General features: G+C 34.9%; 1 protein-coding gene and 1 non-coding gene across 4 annotated transcripts; both read right to left on the bottom strand.

Moving 5' to 3' along the window:
* Window positions 1-2,021: 2,021 nt before the first annotated feature.
* LOC102597515 (uncharacterized) lies at window positions 2,022-23,639 on the bottom strand. 3 transcript variants are annotated; one of them, XR_001471951.1, is made up of 7 exons: window positions 23,379-23,639; window positions 22,433-22,544; window positions 21,143-21,254; window positions 19,939-20,102; window positions 18,809-18,893; window positions 7,886-8,023; window positions 2,022-2,407 (listed from the first exon to the last, which is right to left on the bottom strand). XR_001471951.1 is itself a non-coding variant. In XM_015303937.1 (6 exons), the coding sequence occupies exons 3-6, from the start codon at window positions 21,155-21,157 to the stop codon at window positions 2,174-2,176; spliced, it is 498 nt and encodes a 165-aa protein (XP_015159423.1). In that variant the 5' UTR covers window positions 21,158-21,254; window positions 22,433-22,544; window positions 23,379-23,639; the 3' UTR covers window positions 2,027-2,173. The 3 variants fall into 3 exon arrangements, 1 of the variants encoding a protein (XP_015159423.1); XR_001471952.1 differs by having other exon boundaries at window positions 7,918-8,023; XM_015303937.1 differs by lacking the exon at window positions 7,886-8,023 and having other exon boundaries at window positions 2,027-2,407.
* Window positions 8,519-8,617, bottom strand: MIR8038B (microRNA MIR8038b). Its single transcript, NR_127199.1, has one exon. It is a non-coding gene; the product is annotated as a microRNA MIR8038b (primary transcript).
* Window positions 23,640-24,099: the final 460 nt, after the last annotated feature.

Here is a 24,099-nt window from a genome sequence, read left to right as displayed (position 1 = left end):
GAATGATTTGTATGATACTTCCAACCCCCCAAAGAGATTACCTGCTATAAACTCCATATTATTACTTTTTACTTTAGTCTCCAACAGACCAATAATGTTCACTTCAAGCTGATTGCACAGGAGTTTTACCTCTTTCTTCTTAGAGAGGCCATTTAGACCTCTTATATTCCGACATAATACACTAACCATTCACCCCCGCGATTGGTTTTTCAGCCACACCATTTCTGAGTGGTTCTGCAACCATCTCTTGCTCTTCCGCTAGTGTCAAAGATTGGAATGTGTTTTTTACAATCACACCTATTGATGTACTGGTGTTATCCCTATCCATCTGTTTTCCATTGCCCTACTGAATTCTCCTTTGTTCAACCCTCTTTTCCTTGCCTTTATTCTCTTTATGTCTACCCTTGTCCCAGTAGTAATTTTTGGTATATGATTCAGCTTCCTACACTCTGCCTGTACATGTCCATACTTATGTCAATGCTTACATAAGGAAGGCTTCCAATCATAGGACACCTTCTGTGTAAGAACTATTCCCTTTTCATTTCGAAACATCACTTATTCTGGCAGTTTATTACCCACCTTCGCCTCTATTAGCAATCTCGCAAAGCTCAGCCCTAATTTCTTTTCAGTGTGCTTATCGACCAATAATGGCTTCCCCACTAAGCTTCTAATCTTACTCAACCCTTTTTCACTCCAATATGTGAAGTCTAACCCATGCAGCTTAATCCATATAGGAATTGTCATCAACTCTTCCTTGGAAAACTCTATTTCAGGTGACCATGCTTTGACAATGTATGTCTTATTGTCAAAGTGATAGATTTCCCCTTGCAATGCATCTATCTTCCCTTGTTCATAATCAAATTGGACAAGCAGGATCCCATTCTTCATCATAGCAACTTTGTTAATGCCATATCTCCCCCAAATTCGTTGTACATAGCCATTTAGTACTACAAATGGTGGGTGTGCACCCAACACTGCATCACTTCTGAGCTTCTCAAGATTGATATATTTGAGTTTGAACCCAACATTCGCTAGCTTTGTAATATCAAAGTTCTTCCAAATGGAACTGCTCTCAGGTGATCAACCTCTCTCTACAGTCGCCAAGGAATCCTCCTTTCCTGCCTAGTCTTCCTCTTATTCAGCCTCCTCTGCCCATGAGAGTTTTGAGCCTCCAGTAGAAACATTAATCGTCCACTCCTGGACTCGTTCCTTAGATGGTGTAGTACATTTCCTTGGAGGTGTATCTTCCTCCCTTCCTTTTAATTCCTGAATCACTGCTCCTATTGACATATTGTTCGCATCTACTGTTCCATTGGTATACATTGCAGAGCTTTTGCCTCCTATGCTTTTCACAGTTCCTACTGTCTTTGTATCTTTCCCAAGGTTATTCATCATCATTTTGCCGATGGGATCATGTTCGCCCATGGCTGGTGCACGTTAAGCTAACGTGCATCGAGGGAGCTCTTGGGAGACACTGAAACCCTAACGCTTTTTAATGATTTTTTTTTTGTGAAAGTATTGCTAAAGATCCAAACAGAGAAAATTAGGAGATGGATATATATTTCAAACTTTAGCCTGAGCTCCGACATGAAGTTTAAGTAATATATGTGAATAGTTCCATTACTTCACATAATCTAGGGAAGGGTGCATGCGTTCACGAGTGCGATAAAAAAACAAATGAATTATCCAAACAATCATGTTGCAAGTCGGCAATATTGTTTTGTTGCATTGCCATCCATGGAACCCTACACGGATTGCATCTGCGGATTAGTTTCGACCATCAAGGGATTGTGGTTGCTGAAGCTGCATGGAAGACTGTTGAAGCTGTGACATCTGGTGGGTTGGCAATAGCATGGTCTACTATTGCTTTGCTTGTTGCTGTTGCATTAACTTCTATCTTTGAAAAAGAAGTTGTTGTATCTGCCGATGGTGGTACTGCTGTCTTAATTGCTGGTTCTACAACATTTGTTGCTCGTGCTGCCGTTTCATTAATTGCTGTCTTTGAAAAGATTGATGTTGTATTTGTCGATGGTGGTGCAACTGTCTTAATTGTTAGTTCTGCAACATTTGCTGTGAGCGCTGCTTAAGGAGTGACTGTTGCAGGTTGTTTGAATTTTGTTGTAGGGATCCAAGATTGCCCTGTACGGGTTGCATCGAGGGATTAGTTTGACCATCAAGAGATTGTGGTTGCTGAAGCTGCATGGAAGACTGAGGAAGTAAGCTTTCGCAGCTGATAGGGACTAAGAAAGAAATCTTTGTGCTTCTCAACCAAAAGCAATTTCTCCTTCTGAGCATGTTGAATATCATGCTTGTTAACCCCCAAGAAACACAGAATGCGTTCCAATGTCATCTTGAACATCTTGAGTTGTACAATTTGCTCATTTGTAAGATGCTGTGGAAGAGAGTCCTGCTTAAAATCAGAAACAAAAATCAGTTTAGTCAGTCCTATTTCTTTCCCTTAGCAAACTTTTGAAATTCAGCTACCTCCCACGACAAAGAAAAAGGGAGGAAAATTCAAGAAATGTCATAAAGAGACAAATAACATAGCTCGCAAGGTTCCCGAATTCAGCAGAATATTGACTCAAGTGCTCTTTAATTTCAGATAAATCAAGCCCTTGCCTGAAGAACTCGGGAGGCCTTAATTCCTTCCCCGAAAGAAATGTCAAGAACACATTCCCATGTGATTAGGTGATAATTAGAATCAACTGTACGATGTAATAAAGAACAAACTACAGATCCTCACAAAAGAACCTTTCAGATAAAAAGGTTAAAAGTGAAGTAAAAGAGAAAGACTACAATTGATTAACATGTAGATGGTAAAATAAGCAACTGAGGTTTGCTTCCATAATGTGATCATAGACCAGCCCAATCAAGAAGTATTAGAATATACTTTTTAAAAGTTGGGTTTGGAGATATAATACGGTTTAATGGAAATCATCATTTTCTAATGTTTTTTTAACTTTACACCCTTCACAAGTGAAAAACGACAAGAATGGAGTATACAAAGCATGTTAGTGTTACATGTTTATTCTTGAAGAAGTCAAAGTATTCCAACTTATTCCTAGCTAGTAAAGCAAATTGGTGACATACTAAGAAGACTTTGATCCAAACTTACAAACATATTACCTCATGAATTAAGATGATGTGATCTTAGTAATCAATAACTAGTTTTCTGTAATCAATTAATTTATCAAAGAGTACTTGACTTCTCAATTATGTCAGTGCTTGTGAAACTTATTTTTTGTCGTTGACAATATTTTGCGTAGACAAGCTTAAAAAAAGCACCATTGACGGTGAGAATTCATATCTTGGTCATCTGACAAAGGAGCATCACGTTGGCTTTGAAGCAGCAGCATGGTACTGGCATTTTGTAGATGTGGTTCGAATTAAGGTGTAGTTGTAGTAGTACTTCTAAATTGAGAATATACCAGTTTCTAACAAGTTATCTAGTAACATGCTAAATATCTGTTTCCTCTAAAAAAAATGGAATACATAAAAGCACCTTGCGGGGGAGGGGTACGACCGTGAATTTAGCTAAACACTTGGTATGGTTAACCTCTTCTATTGCTCTATAATCATAGGAAACATTCAACTATTTCTTATAATGTTATAACCAACTAGTTTATCAAAATCCACATATGTAATTTCAACAGTTTTCAAAATCTTATGCAAAATGAAAATACCCTTGCAAACAATACCTTTTGGTAAAACTCTTCCTGCCAATCAACTCCATTTGCATTTTCAAAAAATTGAGGATAAAACAAATATTACAGAAGTTGATTGCTTACATTATAAAAATTTCAGGAAAATTTTGGATTAGTGTTAGATATTTCAGGTATATTAATGCATTTTAACTTCCCTCCAAATGTACTTGTTTAAGACAATTAAGTTTCCCATTTTACACTAGGGTATTGATTGGGTATATATTAATATTTCAATCTATACTATTAAAAAAGTACAAACCTCCCACACAATTTTGATTACCATTCATAAGTTCACTTTGTGTTGGATAATATTGTAATTACAATTAATTTTACGAATTAATACACTTCTTTTGAGCGGTCTATCTACCCCAAAAGGTAGGGTAAAATATGCAAGCATCTTACCCTCACCGAACCCCACTAGTAGGATAATACTAAGTATGTTGTTGTTCATTATTCTTTACCTTTTTTAATAGTTGAGAAATCCCGAGGCGAATGGTGCAGAGTTAGAAAAGCGACTGATAATGGGTCCATGCTCTACCCTTCTCCATTCACTTAAATAACGACTTTAGACTATAGCAAGTTTGAACATGTGAGACACCCCTCTAACCCATACGTCATTTTTTAAAAGATCTTTTTTATGACTAGGGAACCCGTACTTGCTAGCCTTAGAGTTCTCACAAAGTAAACCTCGTCCACATAGGAGAGATAAACCACACTAAACAACCCTGTGCGACAAACCCGATTGAGAAAGCATGCAAGAACATTTTAAACCTGAGACTTTTCTACAAATATGAAGTAGAAGTAGTAGTGAATTATCCAAACAATTATGTTGGAAGTTGGTGAGAGTTTTGTCACATAACCTTCCATGGGCCCCTGTACGAGTTGCATCGATGGATTAGTTTGACCATCAAGAGATTGTGGTTGCTGAAGCTGCACGGAAGACTGAGGAAGTTGCTCCTGCACTGGAGAAGTAGGCTTTTCCGTCTGATTGGGACTAAGAAAAAAATATGTGCTTCTCAACCAAAAGCATTTTCTCTTTGTGAGTAAGTTGAATATGATGATTGTTAACCCCCAAGAAACACAGAATGCGTTCCAATGCCAACTTGGACATCTTGAGCTTTACAATTTACTCATTTGTAAGATGCTGATGAAGAGAGTCATGCTTATAATCAAAAACAAAAATCAGTTATTTCATGCTCAAAATTTCATGCCCTTAGCAAACTTTTGAGCATGAAATAACTTATTTTTGTTTCTGCTTTTAAGCATGACTCTCTTCATTAGCATCTTACAAATGAGCAAATTGTAAAGCTCAAGATGTCCAAGATGACATTGGAACGCATTCTGTATTTCTTGGGGCTTAACAAACATCATATTCAACTTACTCGCAAGGAGAAAATGCTTTTGGTTGAGAAGCACATAGATTATTTTCTTAGTCACACCTAATCAGACGAAAAAGCTTACTTCTCCGGTGCAGGAGAACCTTCCTCAGTCTTCCGTGCAGCTTCAACAACCACAATCTCTTGATGGTCAAACTAATCCATCGATGCAACCCGTACAGGGCCCATGGAAGGTGATGTGACAAAAATCTCACCAACTTCCAACATAATTGTTTGGATAATTCACTACTACCTCTACTTCATATTCGTAGAAAAGTCTCAGGTTTAAAATGTTCCTGCATGCTTTCTCAATCGGGCTAGTCGCACAGGGTTGTTTAGTGTGGTTTATCTCTCCTATGTGGTATGTGGACGAGGTTTACTTTGTGCGAACTCTAAGGATAGCGAGTGTGGGTTCCCTAGTCATAAAAAAAGATTTTTAAAAAAATGATGTAAGAGTGAATTTGTGACGTATGGGTTAGAGGGGGGTCACAGGTTCAAACTTGCTAATACGATCACAACATTCAACAACTAATTTTCTATAATCAGTTAATTTATCAAATAATACTTCACTTCTCAATTATTTCAGTGCTTGTGAAACTATTTTTTTGTTGTTGACAATATTGAACCAAGACAAGCTTAAATAGAGCGTCGTCTACAGTGAGATTCATATAGGCAGCCTCAACTTGCTTGGGATTGAGATGTAGTTGCATTACTACTTTTCAATTGACAATATACCCGTTTCTAACAAGTTACCCATTATCATACTCAATTTTTTATTTCGTCTTAAGAAACGGAATACATAAAGAACCTTGAAGGGAGGGATACAACCATGAATTTAACTAATCACTTGGTATGGTAAACCTTCTCTGTTACTCTAAAATCATAGGCAATATTTCAAAAATATTCAGCTATTTCTTATAATGTTATAGCCAGGCAGTTTATCAAAACCCACATCAAATTTCCACAGTTTTCAAAATCTTGTGCAGATAAAAAATATCATTCCAAACAATACTTTTACATAAACTTCTTCGTGCCAATCACCTCCATTTGCAATTCCGGTCTGAACTGTAGAACCTAAAGTTGCTACAAACAAAACAAAAATTGAGGAAAGCACAAATATTAAAGAACTTGATTGCTTATATCATTAAATTTCAGGCAAATTTGGGACAGTGTTAAATATTTTAGGTATGTTAATACATTTTAATTTCCCTCCAAATGTACTTGTCTAAGAAAGTTAAGTTTCCCACTTTACACTGGGGTATTGATTGGGTATTTGGTTATATGCTAATATTTCCATCTTTTAATCTTATACTACTGTAGAAGTATGAATCTCCAACACAATATTTTTGGTTACCATTCAAAAGTGCACTCTGTGTTGGATAATATTGTAATTACAATTAATTTTACAAATCTCTATCACTTTTTTGGGCCGACACCGCAGACACCGCTAGTAAAATTACACTATGTTGTTGTACTCTTTCCATGAATAAAGAATTGATAGTGGTCCAATAAAATAAAAGCATCTATGTCATTATTGTTCACTATTTTTACCTTTTTTTATAGCCAAGAATCCCTGTGGTCAATGGCGCAGAGTTAGAAACTCATCAGATCATGGGTCCACCCTCTACCCTTCATCATTTCCTTTTCTTTTTTATTTATGATAAGGGAACCCACAAACACTACTCTTCTTAGGGTTGACGGAGTAAAACTCTCCCTCAAACCACATAGGAGAGATACTACACTAGACAATCCCCGATGAGAAAGCATGTAGCAAGATTTCAAACCTGAGACTCCCAATGGGAGATCCCCTGCAATTCTATGAATATGTAGTACTGTAGTAGTAGTGTATAATCATTGACAAAAGAAATGAAAAAATCAAGTAGAGGTTACAATAAGAAAAAGGAAATACGTCTTGTTGACCATTCTACAGTCGAAGCTACGGTGGCAACCATGGCCGGGCCGGTATCCTCACATTCTTAAGTATCAGTATACATCTCAATTCTGATAAACTTTCCCCCTAATGTTAGCCCTGGTATATTTATATAATATAGAGTTAATTTTTGGTATGGTCTCTCAAATAATAAATTTTTATCTCACAAACTCACTCAAATTTATTTTGTAACACAAAGGCACTCAACTAATGATAATTATCTCAAAAAGTCATTCAATTTTATAATAGAAAAGTCATTAAACTTTATGTTGTAACATAAAGGTCACTCAACTAATGATAATTATTTTTAAAAGTTATTCAACCCTATTTTATAATAAAAACAATCACTCAATCGTTATCATTTCACCTACAAAATCATGTTGATTGCATGATCACAAAAGAAATTAGCCTATATAATGAGTTCATAACTAATTTTAAAGGCAGATTATGAAAGAGAAAGACAAATAATCTCTTTTTCAAAAGTTTTCTCCATTGTTAAATTATTATAAAATAAAGAAGGGATACTAACTATTTTGGTCCTTAACAAGAGAGTTCATATGGAAAATTGAGATATCATTAGTAACGGAAAAGATCGATAAATTGCAAAAAGTTACTAATTTTAAACATGTGAGATCTTAGAACAAAACAAAAGATATATGAATTTTGTGACTTGATAGATCACAAATTTTGCGAGTCATAACTATCTCAAGAGTTCTTAAAGGATCTTAGAGGGTTCAAAATATGAACAAGTAAACACTAGAAAAAGTCTAAGTAGGTTCAACATCTATTATATATACATAAAAAAATAATATTAAGCATGTATAAACAATGTAATTTTTTGCCAAAGAGAGTTCGGATGAACCCCTCAGCCTTACCTTGCTCCACCCCCGGCAAACAATGTTTCTACCTTTTTGGAATGAGTCTCGATTTTCTCCAATCATTCCTCAACATGTGCTCAAAGGTGTATCCAAGATTTCAAAACAACCATAATGTGCCTGGTTGATCATCGAAGCCTGGACAATAACGATTAAGGAATTTGAGCGCTGATGTTCTACTAGATGTACGACAATCAATTGCTTACTAACCTTCTACTCAAATTTTCAACCTTTATATCATTATACTTAAACACATGAGATCTTAGAATAAATCAAAAGAAACAAGAGAGATCATATATCACTTAAGAGATTTATGTTTGGACAATTATCACAAGTCCAAAGCTATCAAAGCTCCACCCCCCACCGAAGAAAACACTCGCCAAATTTCAGATTGTTGCATGGCAAGGTTTTGTACAAACAATTATAGGAAATGTAGATGTATTTTAACACAAGCAGAAAAACAACTTCAACAAGGTGAAAACAATTGAATTATCGAAACAAGTTCATACGGCATACCTAAGTTGTTGTATGCATGGAAGGCTGAGGAAGTTGCTCGGGCAATATAGAAGTAGGCTTATGCGGCCATTTTCCACTAAGAAAGAAACTTACGTGCTTCTCAAGCAAAAACAGTTTCTCCAAGTGAGCAAGTTGAACTCATGCTTGTTAAGTTGGGACGCATTCTGCAACACGTGTTGAAGTTTAACAAGCATGAGATTCAACTTACTCACAAGGAGAAACTGTTTCACTTGAATAATAACAAAATAACGAATTGGATGGTTAAGTATACTGATAATTGAACCTTTTGAAAAACTTCTTCTTGCCAATCAGAATCATTTACGTTTCCCATCTGAGCTGAAGAATATGAAGGTACTACAAATAAAACAAAATTGAGGATAGCACAAAATAAAGAAGTTGATTGCTTACAACATTAAAATTTCAAGCAAATTTTGGGGGACAGTGGCAGATATTATTTCAAGTAAATAGATACATTCTAGTAGCCATCTAAATGTACTTGTCTAAGAATGAGTATATATACAAATATGTCCATCTTTTTAATCTATATTTATTCATATTATATTAAAAGTAGAAATCCCAACTTAAAAGTTAAATTACTAAAATACCCTTCTTAATAATCTAACCTCAAGCAAACACTCCTTCCCTAACGATCAACAATGCTTCATATTCAACAAGCATGTAAGGATACTTTACAGTTTTAGAGCTTTTACTCTCTTACATTGTTACACGTTTAGATCCTTTAACACCATACAATATGTACAAATAATCAATTGTAGTCTCGTTACCTACAAGATTCTATAAATATGTACAACATATGTAGCATATATAATATATTGAAATTTTAGCTGAAAAAATTAATAGAAACATTCTTGGATCACTTGTAAAGAAGAAATAAAACATAATGGTTTGGCCAACTCAAGAGTAAAAACGAATGTTGCCTACTACTTGAATACTGCAACTATTTTGTTTCTTGGAGAAAATTTAGAGCTAATTACTTTTGGACCAAGTTAGTTTTCCCTTATACATAAAGGAGTTCTCAGTCATTGTATTATATTCATTGAGAGAAATTAGAAGCTTTCTACCTTCTCTCAACGTTTCTCTACAATTTTCTTCCTTTTGTTTATTATTTTACAACACATTATAAGTACGATACTCTGCCATCATGGGAATATTATGAAACTAAGAACTTGTGAGTGTGATGAATTAATTAAAATATGAATATCATGGTTCATGCATAACTTGATTATGTTTTATACACGTTGATGTTTACACGATGATGATGATTATTGTCACACTAATAAAAGAATGTTGATCGTGAAGTTATCACCAAACACTTCCAGACGGGGTAAAATAATTATAGAGGAATGTTTTGAAATTTACTTACAAAGTAGTAAATCTGAATTTTCCTCCCAAAATAGTAAACTGATACTATTGCAAAATTGGAGAATTACTTTAATTTGTCATTATTGGCCAAAACCTTAATAATTATAATTTTGTTAAAGGAACTAGAAATGGGAGAGTACAAGCAAGCAGCATCATGGTCCTTTAACAAATTCAAAAGAAAAGCTTCGGGTACTACCAATCTCAATTTGTACACCTTTCTAATTGATATTGGTCAACAAGACCTGAGGCAATGAAATTAAAAGATTTCAGACCAATCAACATAATTGGAGTGGTGTACAAGATCTTTTTTAACCTAATCATCGAAAGATTGACAAACAGGTCAATGTAATTACTAGGTTATGTAATTACTAGGCTGGATTTACTACCCTAGTAATGAGTAATGACACCAATTTCAATTACCTAGTGGCTTTCAAACCGACCCTAAGTGTTCATATTTATTTATCATACTGTTTGAATACTTATTTAATTCATCAAATGTTGTGAATTAATGGTTCAGGTATGGAAATTGGGTTGACCTGGTCAGTGGTTTGTGTTGGGTGCCAATCATGTCTAGGAGTAGTTTATGGCGTGACATAAACCTAAAATTCTCTCCAGAAGTAGTAAACACTTTGCCACCAACTCCCCAAGTAGTAAGAATCTAATATCTACTCCCGAAGTAGTAGAACTGTGTACTTTACTCCTGGAGTAGTAGAACTTCAAAATTTACTCCGGAAGTGGTAAAATTTTGAACTCAGGGAGCGGAAAGCATTACACAAGAGGAAAATGTATGGTTGCAGAGGCAATTCGAGGAAGATGAAGTTTTTAATTGCATAAAATCATGTGCTAGTGATAAGGCCCCCGGACCAGATGGCTTTCCGATGAGTTTTTTCCAAATCTTCTGGGAGATTCTGAAGACAGACTTCATGAAAGCAGTGAGACAATTTCATGAAAGACATGAGATAGAGAAGAGCCTCAACTCCACCTATGTGGCTCTAATTCCAAAGAAGACAGGAGCTATGGAACTTAGGGATTTTAGATCCATTAGTCTCATTAGTGGTGTGTACAAGGTCTTTGGTAAGCTGTTGGCAGAGAGATTAAAGAAAGTGATAAGCAAATTAGTGAACAATCATCAAATGGCCTTCATTCAAGGAAGACAAATTATGGATGCCGCATTAATAGCAAGTGAGTGTGTAGATTCAAGGATTAAAGGAGAGATCCCAGGAATTATGTGCAAGCTTGATATAGAAAAGGCATATGATCATGTCAATTGGGAGTTTCTACTTAATATTCTAAGGCAGATGGGGTTTGGAGACAAATGGCTTAAATGGATAGGTTTTTGCATCAAAATTGTCAGGTTCTCCATACTTGTTAATGGATAACCTGCTGTTTTTTTTCCTTCTGAGAGAGGACTACGACATGGAGATCCTCTCTCCCCTTTCCTATTTATTTTAGCAACGGAGGGTCTTAACAGTATGATTAGAGTGGCCAATCAGAACAACTGGATAAAGGGTTTCAACATTGATAATCAGTCAGGGGTCAATTTACAAATATGTCACCTTTTATATGCAGATGGCACACTAATATTTTGCGAGCAAGTTAGTTACATTAGAGTTGTTTTGGTGATTTTTGAGGCCATCTCCGGACTGGCTGTGAACTGGGGGGAAAACAACATCTTCCAAATCAAGGAAGTGGCAAATATTCAGCTGTTGATAAGCATCTTGCAATGCAAGATAGAGCACTTACCAACTACTTACCTGGGAATGCCTTTGGGGAATAATCACAAGGAGCTTGAGATTTGGGATGGAATCATTGAGAAGACAGAGAAGAGGTTGGCTAATTGGAAGGCAAACTATCTATCTCTGGGAGGAAGAGTCACTCTGATCAATTCAGTTCTGGATGCGTTGCCTACATATGTTATGTCACTTTTCCTTTTACCAGCAAAGGTAGAAGAGAGGTTGGATAAATTGAGGCGTGATTTTCTATGGTCGGGGAACAAAGAAGGGAAAAAATACACTTAGTTAAATGGCAGACAACCTTACTAAGTAAGAAGACATGAGGTCTTGGCATAAAAAATCTGAGGGTCCAGAACAAAAGTTTACTTTCTAAATGGCTTTGGAGATTTGTGGTTGAAGATCAGGCATTATGGAGGAAAGCAATTCTCAACAAGTATGGACAGATGGAGGAGTGGGTGTCTAATGTAGTATATAGCACGTATGGGGTATCAGTTTGGAGATCAATCAGAAATTTATGGGATAGTCTAAAGGAGAATTTGGTGGTCAAGGTGGGAGAGGGTAACAAAATATTTTTTTGGAAGGACAAGTGGATTGAACAAGAGTGTTTAAACTTGGTCTTCCCTGATCTTTTTTCTTTTTGTACCAATCCTGAGGCTAAAATTGCTGAGATTTGGTCCCCTCAGGGATGGAACCTCACTTTCAGGAGAAATCTAAATGATTGGAAAGTGGATAGAATTGCTGAATTGCTACTCAAATTGGGTGAATTCACGGGTCTTACTACAGAAGCAGATAGTATAAGATGGAAACATAACTCTGATGGTAAGCTCTCTGTGCGTAGACTGTATAAGAGAGAGGTCGTGACTCACTCTGGGGGATTTCTTGGTCCATGGAAACAAATATGGAAGGGCAACACCCCAAACAAGGTGAAATGCTTCACCTGGTTGGTCATCAGAAGGGCATGTCTCACTCAAGAAAAACTCAAGAAAAGAGGCTTCCAGATTGTTTCCAGATGTTTTTTTTGTCATGAGAAGGAAGAAACTAACAGCCACTTATTCCTACACTGTAGGGTTACTGTCCAGGTGTGGCGCATGGTTCTCAGCATTTCTCAAGAGCCCTGGGTGATGCCAGAACATACTGCTGATCTTCTGAGCTGCTGGATGAGGAGGGGGGGGGGGAGCAGGACCCAAAAAAGATGGTGGTCTATAGTACCTACTTGTGTCTGGTGGGCTATTTGGAGAGAAAGAAACCTTAGGTGTCATGAGAATATTACTAACTCTATTTAGAAAGTTAAAGAAAATTGCATTAACGTGTTGTTTTTTTGGTGTAAAGAAGATGGTATAGAAGAAGTAGAACAGTTGGTAGATTTCCTAGGATCTATGTAATTATGGTTTTAGATTGTAACTTTTTGGAGGTAGCCAGCATACCCTTAATGCTGAAGAACAACTTTAACTTTATAAAAAAAAATGTGGTAAAATTTTGAACTCACATTCTTCAAATAGTAAAACTTCAAAATTTTCTCCATAAGCAAAAGTAATTTGAAAAATGTCTGAGAAATACTTTGAAGAAGTGTCTTATTGTGCTTGAGAAAAATAATACTCCCTTTGTCCCAATTTATGTGACTTACTTTCATATTTAGTCTGTCTAAAAAAGAATGACACATTTCTATATTAAGTGACAATTTAACTATAAAATGTCTATTTTACCCTTAATGAAATGATTTAAGGGACACAAATTTCTATCATTCATCTTGGACCACAAGTTTTAAAAGTCTACATTTCTTTCTTAAACTCCGTATCGTGTCAAACTGCCTCACATAAAATGGGACGAAGGGAGTAAGCTATTGATGAATGTTGTATTTCAAGCACATTCAAATAATCAGGATTCATTTCCCGAAATGAATGAAAGAAATACCACAACTTGTCTCCTGAAGAGATAAAATAACAAAGCATATACATGTTATTTTTGTGGTATGGAAGTCATTGCAATATGTACTTGTCGTACATAAAAACATCTTGAATGACTTTATTTAAGTATCATTTTAAGGCGGAAGGAAATAAATCTTGGTGAATGCTTTCTACGGTATGTTTAATTAATTTGCCTGAACAAATTAACAATTCATACACATTCCTAAAGGAAGTGACAATAATATAAAATTACCGCTTGGATTAAAAAAATATTTAGATGTTAATCATGAATAATTTTGGAATCCTGAAGATGTGCATATTAAGTATGCAAAATATATTGAACTACAAAATTCTTCAAAATTCTTTTATGTTGTTTGTTCTCATGATAAGTTGATTAGACCAATTAATATTTGAATTGAATCCACTAAAACCTGAAAAATTTAAAAGGTCAGTATCGGCATGTTCACCTATCATGTGATATCTTAAATAGATGCATCTATAAGATGACCACATGTGCATTTATTGTAAATATGCAGTTTGACATTCACAAAGTTCTTTGCTTGAGTTAACAACATAGTTTTTAGATTGTGTAATCAAGACAATTCATCGTGATAATGCAGATCTATATCCAAGCTAATTTGATATTGAATACCTTCAATAAATACCTGAACCACTGCTTATGAGAACAAAACTTTGGGTGTTGGTCAATGGTATGACATATTGTATTCAACAACACTTCTATGCATCAGACCAACAATTTATGACTAATTACCCTTTTTCAATTGATTCAAGATCAGGTACCAAATATTTCCATCTAATAGGTTTTAGAGTGCGATATATGAAGATATTTGGATGAAGGTGGGACTGGCCTCTATGGTGCTGAGATGATTTGGACATGTAAAGGGGAGTTGAATAGACGTGTCAATGAAAAGGTGCCAGAGGTTGGTCATAGAGGATACAAGGATACTCACTCAAAAGATAATTCAAGTCAAATGCTAGAAGCATTTGCTGACCCAAAATTAATTTCATATTTCAGTTGCAAATGCTCTTTTAAAATGTCCCGGAAGAACCGAGTTCACGACATGCATAAAGCATGGTAAACCAATCGATTCCAATTGCAATAATCCTTAAATAGGAAAAAAAAAGAGATCATAATAAAGAGGCAACATGCTCTTGAAGAGCCTACGACTTATGAGAGCTTCAAGTACCTCATCCGTACAATACTCATTCGAAAGATAATTCAAGTCAAATGCTAGAATCATTAGCTGACCTAAAATTAACTCATATTTCAGAATGTCCCAGAAGGACAAAGTCTACGGCATGCATAAAGCATGGTAAATAAGTCGGTTCCAATTATCCTTAGAAAAGGGGGAAAATGATCATAATAAGGAGACAATGTGCTCTTGAAGAGCCTACGACTTATGAAACCTCACGAGAGCTTAAGGTACCTGTAAATAATAATGTGATGAGATCTTAGTAAGTTATGTCGCATTGTGAATTGATACAAAATGATGGCTCATCAACGATATATTTGATACAATATAGCGCACAATATTGTAAAAAATTGTGACAATCTGAATTCTACATCTATTCAAGCATACTGACGTAGAAATGCTTATCAAATGAAATGATGCATCATGCATCTTGATAAGTGTAAGCTTATTGGACCAACAACCCATGCATCCATCAGAGGCTGTCATGCATTTAATACTAGATATTGTCAATTGACAAAATTAGAAATGATTATCAAGTGAAATGATGCATCATGCATCTTAATAAGTGTAAGCTAATTGGACCAACAGTTTGGGCATCAAAGGATGTCACCAATTGAATGCAGGATATTGTCACTAGACAAAATTTATATGAAAATTCTTGAAGATTCAAAATGCTTTAAGTACTTACAAGTTTCAATAAATTTGTTCATTGTCCTTATATTGAGAAAATCAGAGGAAATGACTTAATCACCTTAATGAATATTCCTTGACGAAGAATACAATAGTGACTTTCCTTGCTTTTGTGTTTTTTAAAAGAAAACAACATCGGCATTTGTTGTACCTGTTGTTTATGTTGATGACATAAACCAACGCTCGCTTCCCTAAACACTTCATCTATCACCATTGAAGTTTTGTGAGGATGCATGAAAATAATACATTGTAATGTTCATGTAGTGTTGAAAATGAAGGAAACTTTATAGATTTAACAAACAATTTTTATCTGTCAAAAGTCGGATTATATTTTTGATTCTCTTGTTTGTTCAATGAAGATATTATTTTTTGAAGTATAACAAATCCACGAAGCACTATTTATTGAAGCACAATCAGATTAATTTTGAAGTTTGATTCTTGAATTTTGGGGTTTCTTCAATTTCATCAAAAACTAGTCCCTGATCACTGTAATTGACTAACATAAACAATTGTCGCATCAAAATTAGGATAAGTACCAAAATAATTTGTTTCCTCTTTGGTCGACCGTAGCCTGTCCATGAGGGAGTTCACATACTTAGCTGGACGTCTAATGCCCCAGAAACACCGAATAAGTCATTTTTTTGTTAATAGCCAAAAATGTCTCCACCTTTCTTAAATAAGCGCCTCAATTTTCTCTAATCTCTCCTCAACTATTTCTCAACATGCAAGAAAAGGATCAAAATAGTTAACTATCTTTAGACCTAGGCTTAAAATGACCCTATTTCTTTTCCAGGGGCACTAATAATCCTTATTCTTTGTTAAAGTGGTGGACTTTCGGTCATAATCCTAACCATTGTGAAACTTTTTAACAATCATAACCCTCTCACGTGTTTCTCCTAATCTCTAACCTTCGTTCTTCTCTTTCCTCTCAATTTAGACCACCTGTAGCAAAACATATACATGTAGAACTAAAGATATACAGTAATCTTGTTTGTATCTTTTGCTATTCTCGATCTTCACTTGAATCGTTTTCTTCCACATGATCTGCTCATGGATTTTCAACCAGATAAGTCTTAGTGAACTTCTCCAAGAGCTATGTAATGAAGGAAGATAGAAATGTTTTGTTTAAATTGCCTAGAGAACTTTTTATAGTATCATGACTTCAAAGTCTTTGGACTTTAGATGTTTATAAACATGGTCTTCCTAGTCTTCCATAACAAGTTGAGGACTATTGGTTTCTCAACTACAGTTACTTAGTATGTAAATATATTTCTAGCTGAATGTTTCGAAGTTCATTACACCAACAAGGTTTGTTGTGTAATGAAGGAAGATAGAAACGTTTTCTTTAGATTGCCTTGAGAACTTTTTATAGTATAACGTTTCTTCAGTCTTTGGACTTTAGATGTTTATAAACATGGTCTTCCTAGTCTTCCATAACAAGTTGAGGACTATTGATTTCTCAACTATAATTACTTAGTATGTAAATATATTTCTAGCGGAATGTTTCGAAGTTCATTATACCAGCAAGGCTTGTTGTGTAATGAAGGAAGATAGAAACATTTTGTTTAGATTGCCTAGAGAACTTTTTATAGTATTACGTTTCTTCAGTCTTTGGACTTTAGATGTTTATAAACATGGTCTTCCTAGTCTTCCATAACAAGTTGAGGACTATTGGTTTCTCAACTACAATTACTTAGTATGTAAATATATTTCTAGCGGAATGTTTCGAAGTTCATTATACCAGCAAGGCTTGTTGTGTAATGAAGGAAGATAGAAACATTTTGTTTAGATTGCCTAGAGAACTTTTTATAGTATTACGTTTCTTCAGTCTTTGGACTTTAGATGTTTATAAACATGGTCTTCCTAGTCTTCCATAACAAGTTGAGGACTATTGGTTTCTCAACTACAATTACTTAGTATGTAAATATATTTCTAGCGGAATGTTTCGAAGTTCATTATACCAGCAAGGCTTGTTGTGTAATGAAGGAAGATAGAAACATTTTGTTTAGATTGCCTAGAGAACTTTTTATAGTATTACGTTTCTTCAGTCTTTGGACTTTAGATGTTTATAAACATGGTCTTCCTAGTCTTCCATAACAAGTTGAGGACTATTGATTTCTCAACTATAATTACTTAGTATGTAAATATATTTCTAGCGGAATGTTTCGAAGTTCATTATACCAGCAAGGCTTGTTGTGTAATGAAGGAAGATAGAAACATTTTGTTTAGATTGCCTAGAGAACTTTTTATAGTATTACGTTTCTTCAGTCTTTGGACTTTAGATGTTTATAAACATGGTCTTCCTACTCTTCCATAACAAGTTGAGGACTATTGGTTTCTCAACTACAATTACTTAGTATGTAAATATATATCTAGCGGAATGTTTCGAAGTTCATTATACCAGCAAGGCTTGTTGTGTAATGAAGGAAGATAGAAACATTTTGTTTAGATTGCCTAGAGAACTTTTTATAGTATTACGTTTCTTCAGTCTTTGGACTTTAGATGTTTATAAACACGGTCTTCCTACTCTTCCATAACAAGTTGAGGACTATTGGTTTCTCAATTACAATTACTTGGTATGTATAAATATTTCTCGCTGAATGTTTCGAAGTTCACTATACCAGCAACACTTGTTGTTAGATGGGTAGATATTCTATTGACCAGTTTGTTAGCTTTTTATAAAAATGATTCTCTTGTCCAGGTGATAGCTAGTACAAGTCAAAAGTTGTAAATTGAGCTGGTTGCGATATAATCTCCCATATAATTAATATGTATGCATGCCACTGTAAATTTATGCATGGATTAGTTGCAGGATGCATGCCCCTTGAACTTTATACATGCCCAATAAAATTGACATCATTACAATTTTTAGTATATAGGCGTGTTGTTCTTGGCATAAACATTTAGTAGTTCGAATATCAAACCTAAGATCTGCAAATGATTAATAAGACTATCTTTCCATGAATATTAGCGTAAATATTGGACATTCTCATTGTTTGATGTAATTTACTCAAGCAAGTAGAAACTGACGGTGTATATAAAATAACTATTTTAAGACCCATTCCCCGACTTACAATATTTCATCCTTTTCATTTCACATTTGGGATTGAATCCAGTATCTAAAGTCCATGGACAAGAGCTTGCCATGGTTGCCAAGTTCTTGTTCTCTCTTTCAGTTGAAGCCATTTGAAAGAACAGATCTATAAAGAAAGAACAAGAACAAAAATGTACTCGTAAATTTATTTTTTTGATGACAAGGGAAACCCACAGCCGCTACCCTTTGGGTGCGCACAGAGTAAAACCCCCGCTCCTATGCAATAGCTCGCAAACCACATAAGAGAGGTAACCCGCACTAGGCAAGCCTGGTGCAACGAGCTCGACCCAGAAAGCAAACCCCTTGCTTTCGCTGGCAAGGGGTTTTGAACTTGAGACCTCCAAAAATGTACTTGTAAATTACTTCACTTAAAATTCTACACATTTTACCTCATTAATTGGGACTAGCTTCATTGAAAATTTCAGGCACATTTGCAACATTCTTGCTTTCATCCACAGCAGGTAGGTTTTGTCCCTGTTAAAAGATAAACGGTTTTAAAGTTGGGACTAAAAGTTCACTCCTTTATCAAAGAATAGGAACTATTAGTGCTCCATACAAAAGAAATAGAATCATTTCAGCCTAGTCCAAAGATAATAGACTATTTTGAGACTTCTCTCCTCAACAAAAGATAACTTTGATTATGATCTCAAAAAAAAAAATATTATCTCAAAAAAGAAGATAACTTTGACTAAGTTACTGTAAATCATAAGCTTTTCTTCTGTCCTTTATATTGGATAGCTAATAAGAAAAGAATAGTCAGAAGGTAGAGAAAGAGCAGGGATAGGACTCTGACCTAGAGCACAAATAATACTTATTAGGGGTAGTCACCTAAATTATTTCAGATCACTCAAAGATTAGCACAATGGTTCAAGCATCTAAAATTTCATGTACACTTGGGGTCGTTTGGTAGAGTGTATAAAAATAATGCTCAATAGAGTATATTAGTAATGCATGTATTAGTTATACTTGCATTAGTTATGCATAGACTATTTCTTATGCATTGTTTGGTTTGGTTTATTAAAAATAATATGCATTGTATAAAAATATTTATTTACAAAAGTGTCCTTCACAATTATGGTGGAAAAGATGTAAAAGTGCTTTTAAGGGGTAATTGGGTCTTTAACCGTGCTAATGCATGTATTAAATTCTTTGCATTACTAATACCTAGAAATCCATGGTATTAATAATACACTCTTCAATACACAATAGAGTGTATAACTAATGCAAGCATTAGTCATACATAGCATGAAAAAATGCACCAAACAAGGTACTACTAATACATATAGCTAATGCATGCATTATTTTTGTTAATACACTCTACCAAACGGCCCCTTAGTAGCTACAGAGAGCAAACTTTTCAACAGCAGAATAAAGTAATTAGGTTTATACAAACCCTAATTACTACTGAGTTTTGACCAATGGCATTTCCTACTGAGTTTTGACCAACATTTGGCATGGTTTGCAAATTTGAATTCTGGCCCACGACATTTGGAATGGTACCCTGAGTCAAATTACTCACAGAAGGAAGTGCAGGAGCCAAGCTAGCAGAATTTTGCAGCCCAGTTGATGCCATGTTGTTCTGAAGGTTTTGCTGCAACAGTGGTTGTCGTGTTTGAGTTTGATTGGCCACCATAGGTACAGGAAGTGCTTGGCTGTTGACTTGGGATTGCATGTTGTGTGATCCTACAGAAATGAATCAAAAAGAAACCAGTCAAGATGCTATGAAATAACTAGCAAACATAATTGTGAGAAATATAGGAGAAGAATATTACTGAATTATGTATCTACATAATTACATAGTGACTCTATTTATAGACACTACAATACAATCCTTTATCAAGTAGGATACTATTCCTATTTCTATTACTATTCCTATTCTTATTTTAAAGAGGATTGTATAAACCTATTCTTATTCTAACACTCCCCTCAAGCTAGTGCATACAAGTCATGTACCTAGCCTGCTACAAATGTAAACAACACGAGGACCGATGAGGGTTCGTGAGATATCTGCAAGTTCATTAGTCAACTTCACCAATATCAATGTTCTTGTCTTCTCATGAAATGCTGGATTTGATGCATAATTTCAATTCAATCTCAATGTGCTTGGATTATGTGAGAAATATAGGAGAAGAATATTATTGAATTATGTATCTATATTATTACATAGAGACACTATTTATATACACTACAATACAAGATACTAATAACTATTCCTATTCCTATTCCTATTCTAACAATAATAACATTAGAAGAAAATACAAAGAAGCAGCAAAAGTAAACACGTATTTTGTAGTTTAAGATACAAGAAATAGAAGTCATTGCTTTGTGAAAGCTGATTCGAAAATACAAAAGAGAACTTTGACTAAGTTACTTATTATTAGACAAATAAACAACAGTATGTTGTACTGTAAATCATAAGCTTTTCTTCTGTCCCTTATTTTGGTTTAGCTAATTAGAAAAGAATAGTCAGAATGTAGAGAAAGAGCAGGGCCAGGACTCTGATCTAGAGCACAAACAATACTTACTAGGGGTAGTCACCTAAATTATTTTAGATCACTCAAAGATCAGCACAATGGTTCAAGCATCTAAAATTTCCTGTACACTTAGTAGCTACAGAGAGCAAATTTTTCAACAGCAGAACGAAGTAATTAGGTTTATACAAAACGTCCTGTCAGAAAAGATTTCCCTATTAGAAATACAGCACATGAGATTTCATTGTTCACCTCGACCAAGGGCATTCTGACCACTACTTGCAGGATTTGGCTGAATAAGATTTTGAGATCTTCTTGTCTCCACGATCAACATCTATGAAGATATCTTTTGAAGATAATCATGCTGCAATATTAGATAAATATAAGTTAAAATACATACAACATAGTGTTGGCAAACAGGGTTAGGCAATGCAGGGCGGGTTCAAATTTTTTTACAAAACTGATGCAGTGCAATTGGGGGGGGGGGGGGGAGGGGGTTGCAGAAGTATGCAGCAGGTTTAAACAACAACATAGCAAGTGTAACCCCACAAGTGGGTCTAGGGAGGGTATAGTGTTCGCAGAGTTGCAGACCTTCAGATTAAGTAAAACATCTCAAAACAGCAGTTTAAACAAGAAAATAAATAAATTAAGTTCTTAATAATAAACTTCCTTAGGGATGCAAACAACAACATACTGAATTTGGGGAGGATAGAGTATATGCAGTGGTCAGTTCCAAAAATTAGTGTAAAAAGTAGACTGTGAATCTATGTTGGTTACTCAAATATGAAATTATTTAATTTAATTCCATATAACTTAACTATTTCCATTTTGTGTTGACAAATATATAGTGAGTACTCTTGGGGAGTTATAATTAATATGATACTATAATATTTACACGTGAGAAAAATCTGTCAATATGCAAAATTAACCCTGTTTTTTTGGTCTTATCATCACGTAATAGGTATTTTACATAAATAAATTATCAATTAATAAAATTTACTGATCTCATCCTTAAGATGAACTAACATATAGTATCACACTCTTCCATTTCCCAGTTATAAGAACATTGATGAGAGCAAATATAAGTGCATCCAATTTTTTATTTTTTTAATGACAACAATGTCTTAGTAAAAATGCTAAAATAGTGACTAATGTGTTCGTTTAAAAGTGTGAAATTCTACATAAACATAATGATATGGGCGGGGGATTGAAATCTTTGCAGGTTTGGCCCGCAAGCGCACCGTACTGCTCTGCTTGCCATCCCTAATACAATGCGTCTAGATGACGGGAAAGACGAATGCAAGTTTATACAAGCAGAAATAACATCAATGAAGTGGAGAACAAATTGCATCATTCATGTTGAAGAATCCCACATCGGATAAAAAAGGGATGGGTGGTTTCAAGGAGAACAAAATTAATCAAGAGTCCCACATCAGATGAAAAAGGGAGGGATGGTTCCCTTATAAGGTCTTGGAAATTACCCCCGCCCTCATGAGCTAGCTTTACAATTCGAACAAATAGAAACAAGTTTAGACTACATACCTGACTTGTAGCAGTAGAATATATCTTTTCTTCAAACGTCACAGCAATTTCCTTAAGCTCCTGTACTCTTTCTTGCCCAGAGACAGAAACATGCCTCTTTAAGGTCTCCATTCTATACAACCATATCAAAAAAAGGTCACCATAAACTCTTGATAGGAGCACAATCTAGATAAATACTTCTCAAATATATTAAAAATAACTCGACATCACACCCCTGCTACAAAATACTAAAACTTGTTTCCTCTAAACAAATATTAGTAGTTATAATCCAATTAGCTAAATGCAACTATATCGAACATCAACCTACCATTTCAACATATCGACATATCAAGAACAAAGTGTTGATAAGATCACAATCTAGATAAATGCTTCTCAAATATATTAAAAATAATTCGACATAACAGTTACCCTGCTGCAAAAGATTAAGACTTATTTCCTCCAAACAAATATCAGTAGTTATAATCCAACTATATCGAACATCAACCTACCATTTCAACATATCTAAAACAAAACATAAATCACAGTGAGTAAAACTAGGTTTTCCCACTTGAACTAGTCCCTTGACTGATTACCACCACAGCACCCCACCAACAACAACATACCTAGTATAATCCCACAAGTGTAACCCCACGAGTGGAGTCAGAGTGTACACATACATTACCCCCTTGACTGATTACCAAAATTGGAAATATCTAGGGCATAAACTTCCAATTAACTCACTCAGTACCAGTAACAAAGAAACCCCCAAATTCACCTGATAAACTGAGTTCCCATAAAACAGAAAGAAACTGAAAAACCATGTATCAGATTGATTAATCAATACTTCTAACGGAGTGGGATTTCTTCAGAAAACCAAAGAAACACAAAAAAAACCCTAAAATTCAAAATTCAAAATCCTTTAACAAATTAAAGAACTAGTCACAAAACCAAAAATAAAAAAACTTACATCATGTTGTCAATCCTTTGACGCAAATCACCGGAATCCATAGCTCCGGCAGCCGTTTCGCTACCTTCACCGCCTCCCTGAGCCTCAGCCTGAACGGCCCTCCAATTATTCCAATTCATATCAATTCGAGAACAAAATTCCTTAATCCACAATCGAAAATCACAATTTCTTGCTTCGATATTTCGATGAAAACTCACAACTACAGATACTCAGATAGATTCCGAGTGTATACAAGGAACCAAACTCCCAAAGTTTAGAAAAGCCATGTATGGTTCTCAGTATGTCTAAAATAGTCCTTAATTATATATTTATCGAATTTAGTATTTTAATTATTTAAAAATATTGTCAAAATTTTAGTCCTTAACCATAAGGGTGGACATAAATACCGGAAAACCGAAAAACTGAACCAAATCGAACTATTTCGGTTCTTCAGTATCGGTTCTTCGGTGTTTCAATTTGGTGTCGGTTATTTTTTTTCCGAACTTCGGTTCTTCAGTTCGGAGTTTGGTGTAAGGGTCCGAAACTACGGTGCACCGAAGAACCGAAGTTTTACTAAATAAATTTAAAAATATTTAAATTATATTATTTAATAATACTTATATATTTGGAAAAATTACTGAAATACACGTCTTATGTTTCCCTTATTTCCAATATCCCCTTCTATTTCTAAAAACCTCTAAAATTCCTTATTTCTTTAATGTATCCGAGTTACATATTAATG

This window comes from Solanum tuberosum, unplaced genomic scaffold (assembly GCF_000226075.1).
Source record: "Solanum tuberosum cultivar DM 1-3 516 R44 unplaced genomic scaffold, SolTub_3.0 scf00480, whole genome shotgun sequence".
Classification (NCBI taxonomy): Eukaryota; Viridiplantae; Streptophyta; class Magnoliopsida; order Solanales; family Solanaceae; genus Solanum; species Solanum tuberosum.
Note: the sequence above shows the minus strand (reverse complement) of the source record. Positions and strands in the feature narration are given on the sequence as shown.

Bases quoted from the DNA above. Each gene is read 5' to 3' on its own strand.
- LOC102597515 (XM_015303937.1), bottom strand. The intron at 18,894-19,938 runs GTGAGTAATTTG...ATCTTTTAACAG, and splicing joins TGGCTCCTGCACTTCCTTCT to GGACAAAACCTACCTGCTGT. The intron at 2,408-18,808 runs GTAAAATGTGTA...GATTTTAAGCAG, and splicing joins AGCTAGTCCCAATTAATGAG to GACTCTCTTCCACAGCATCT.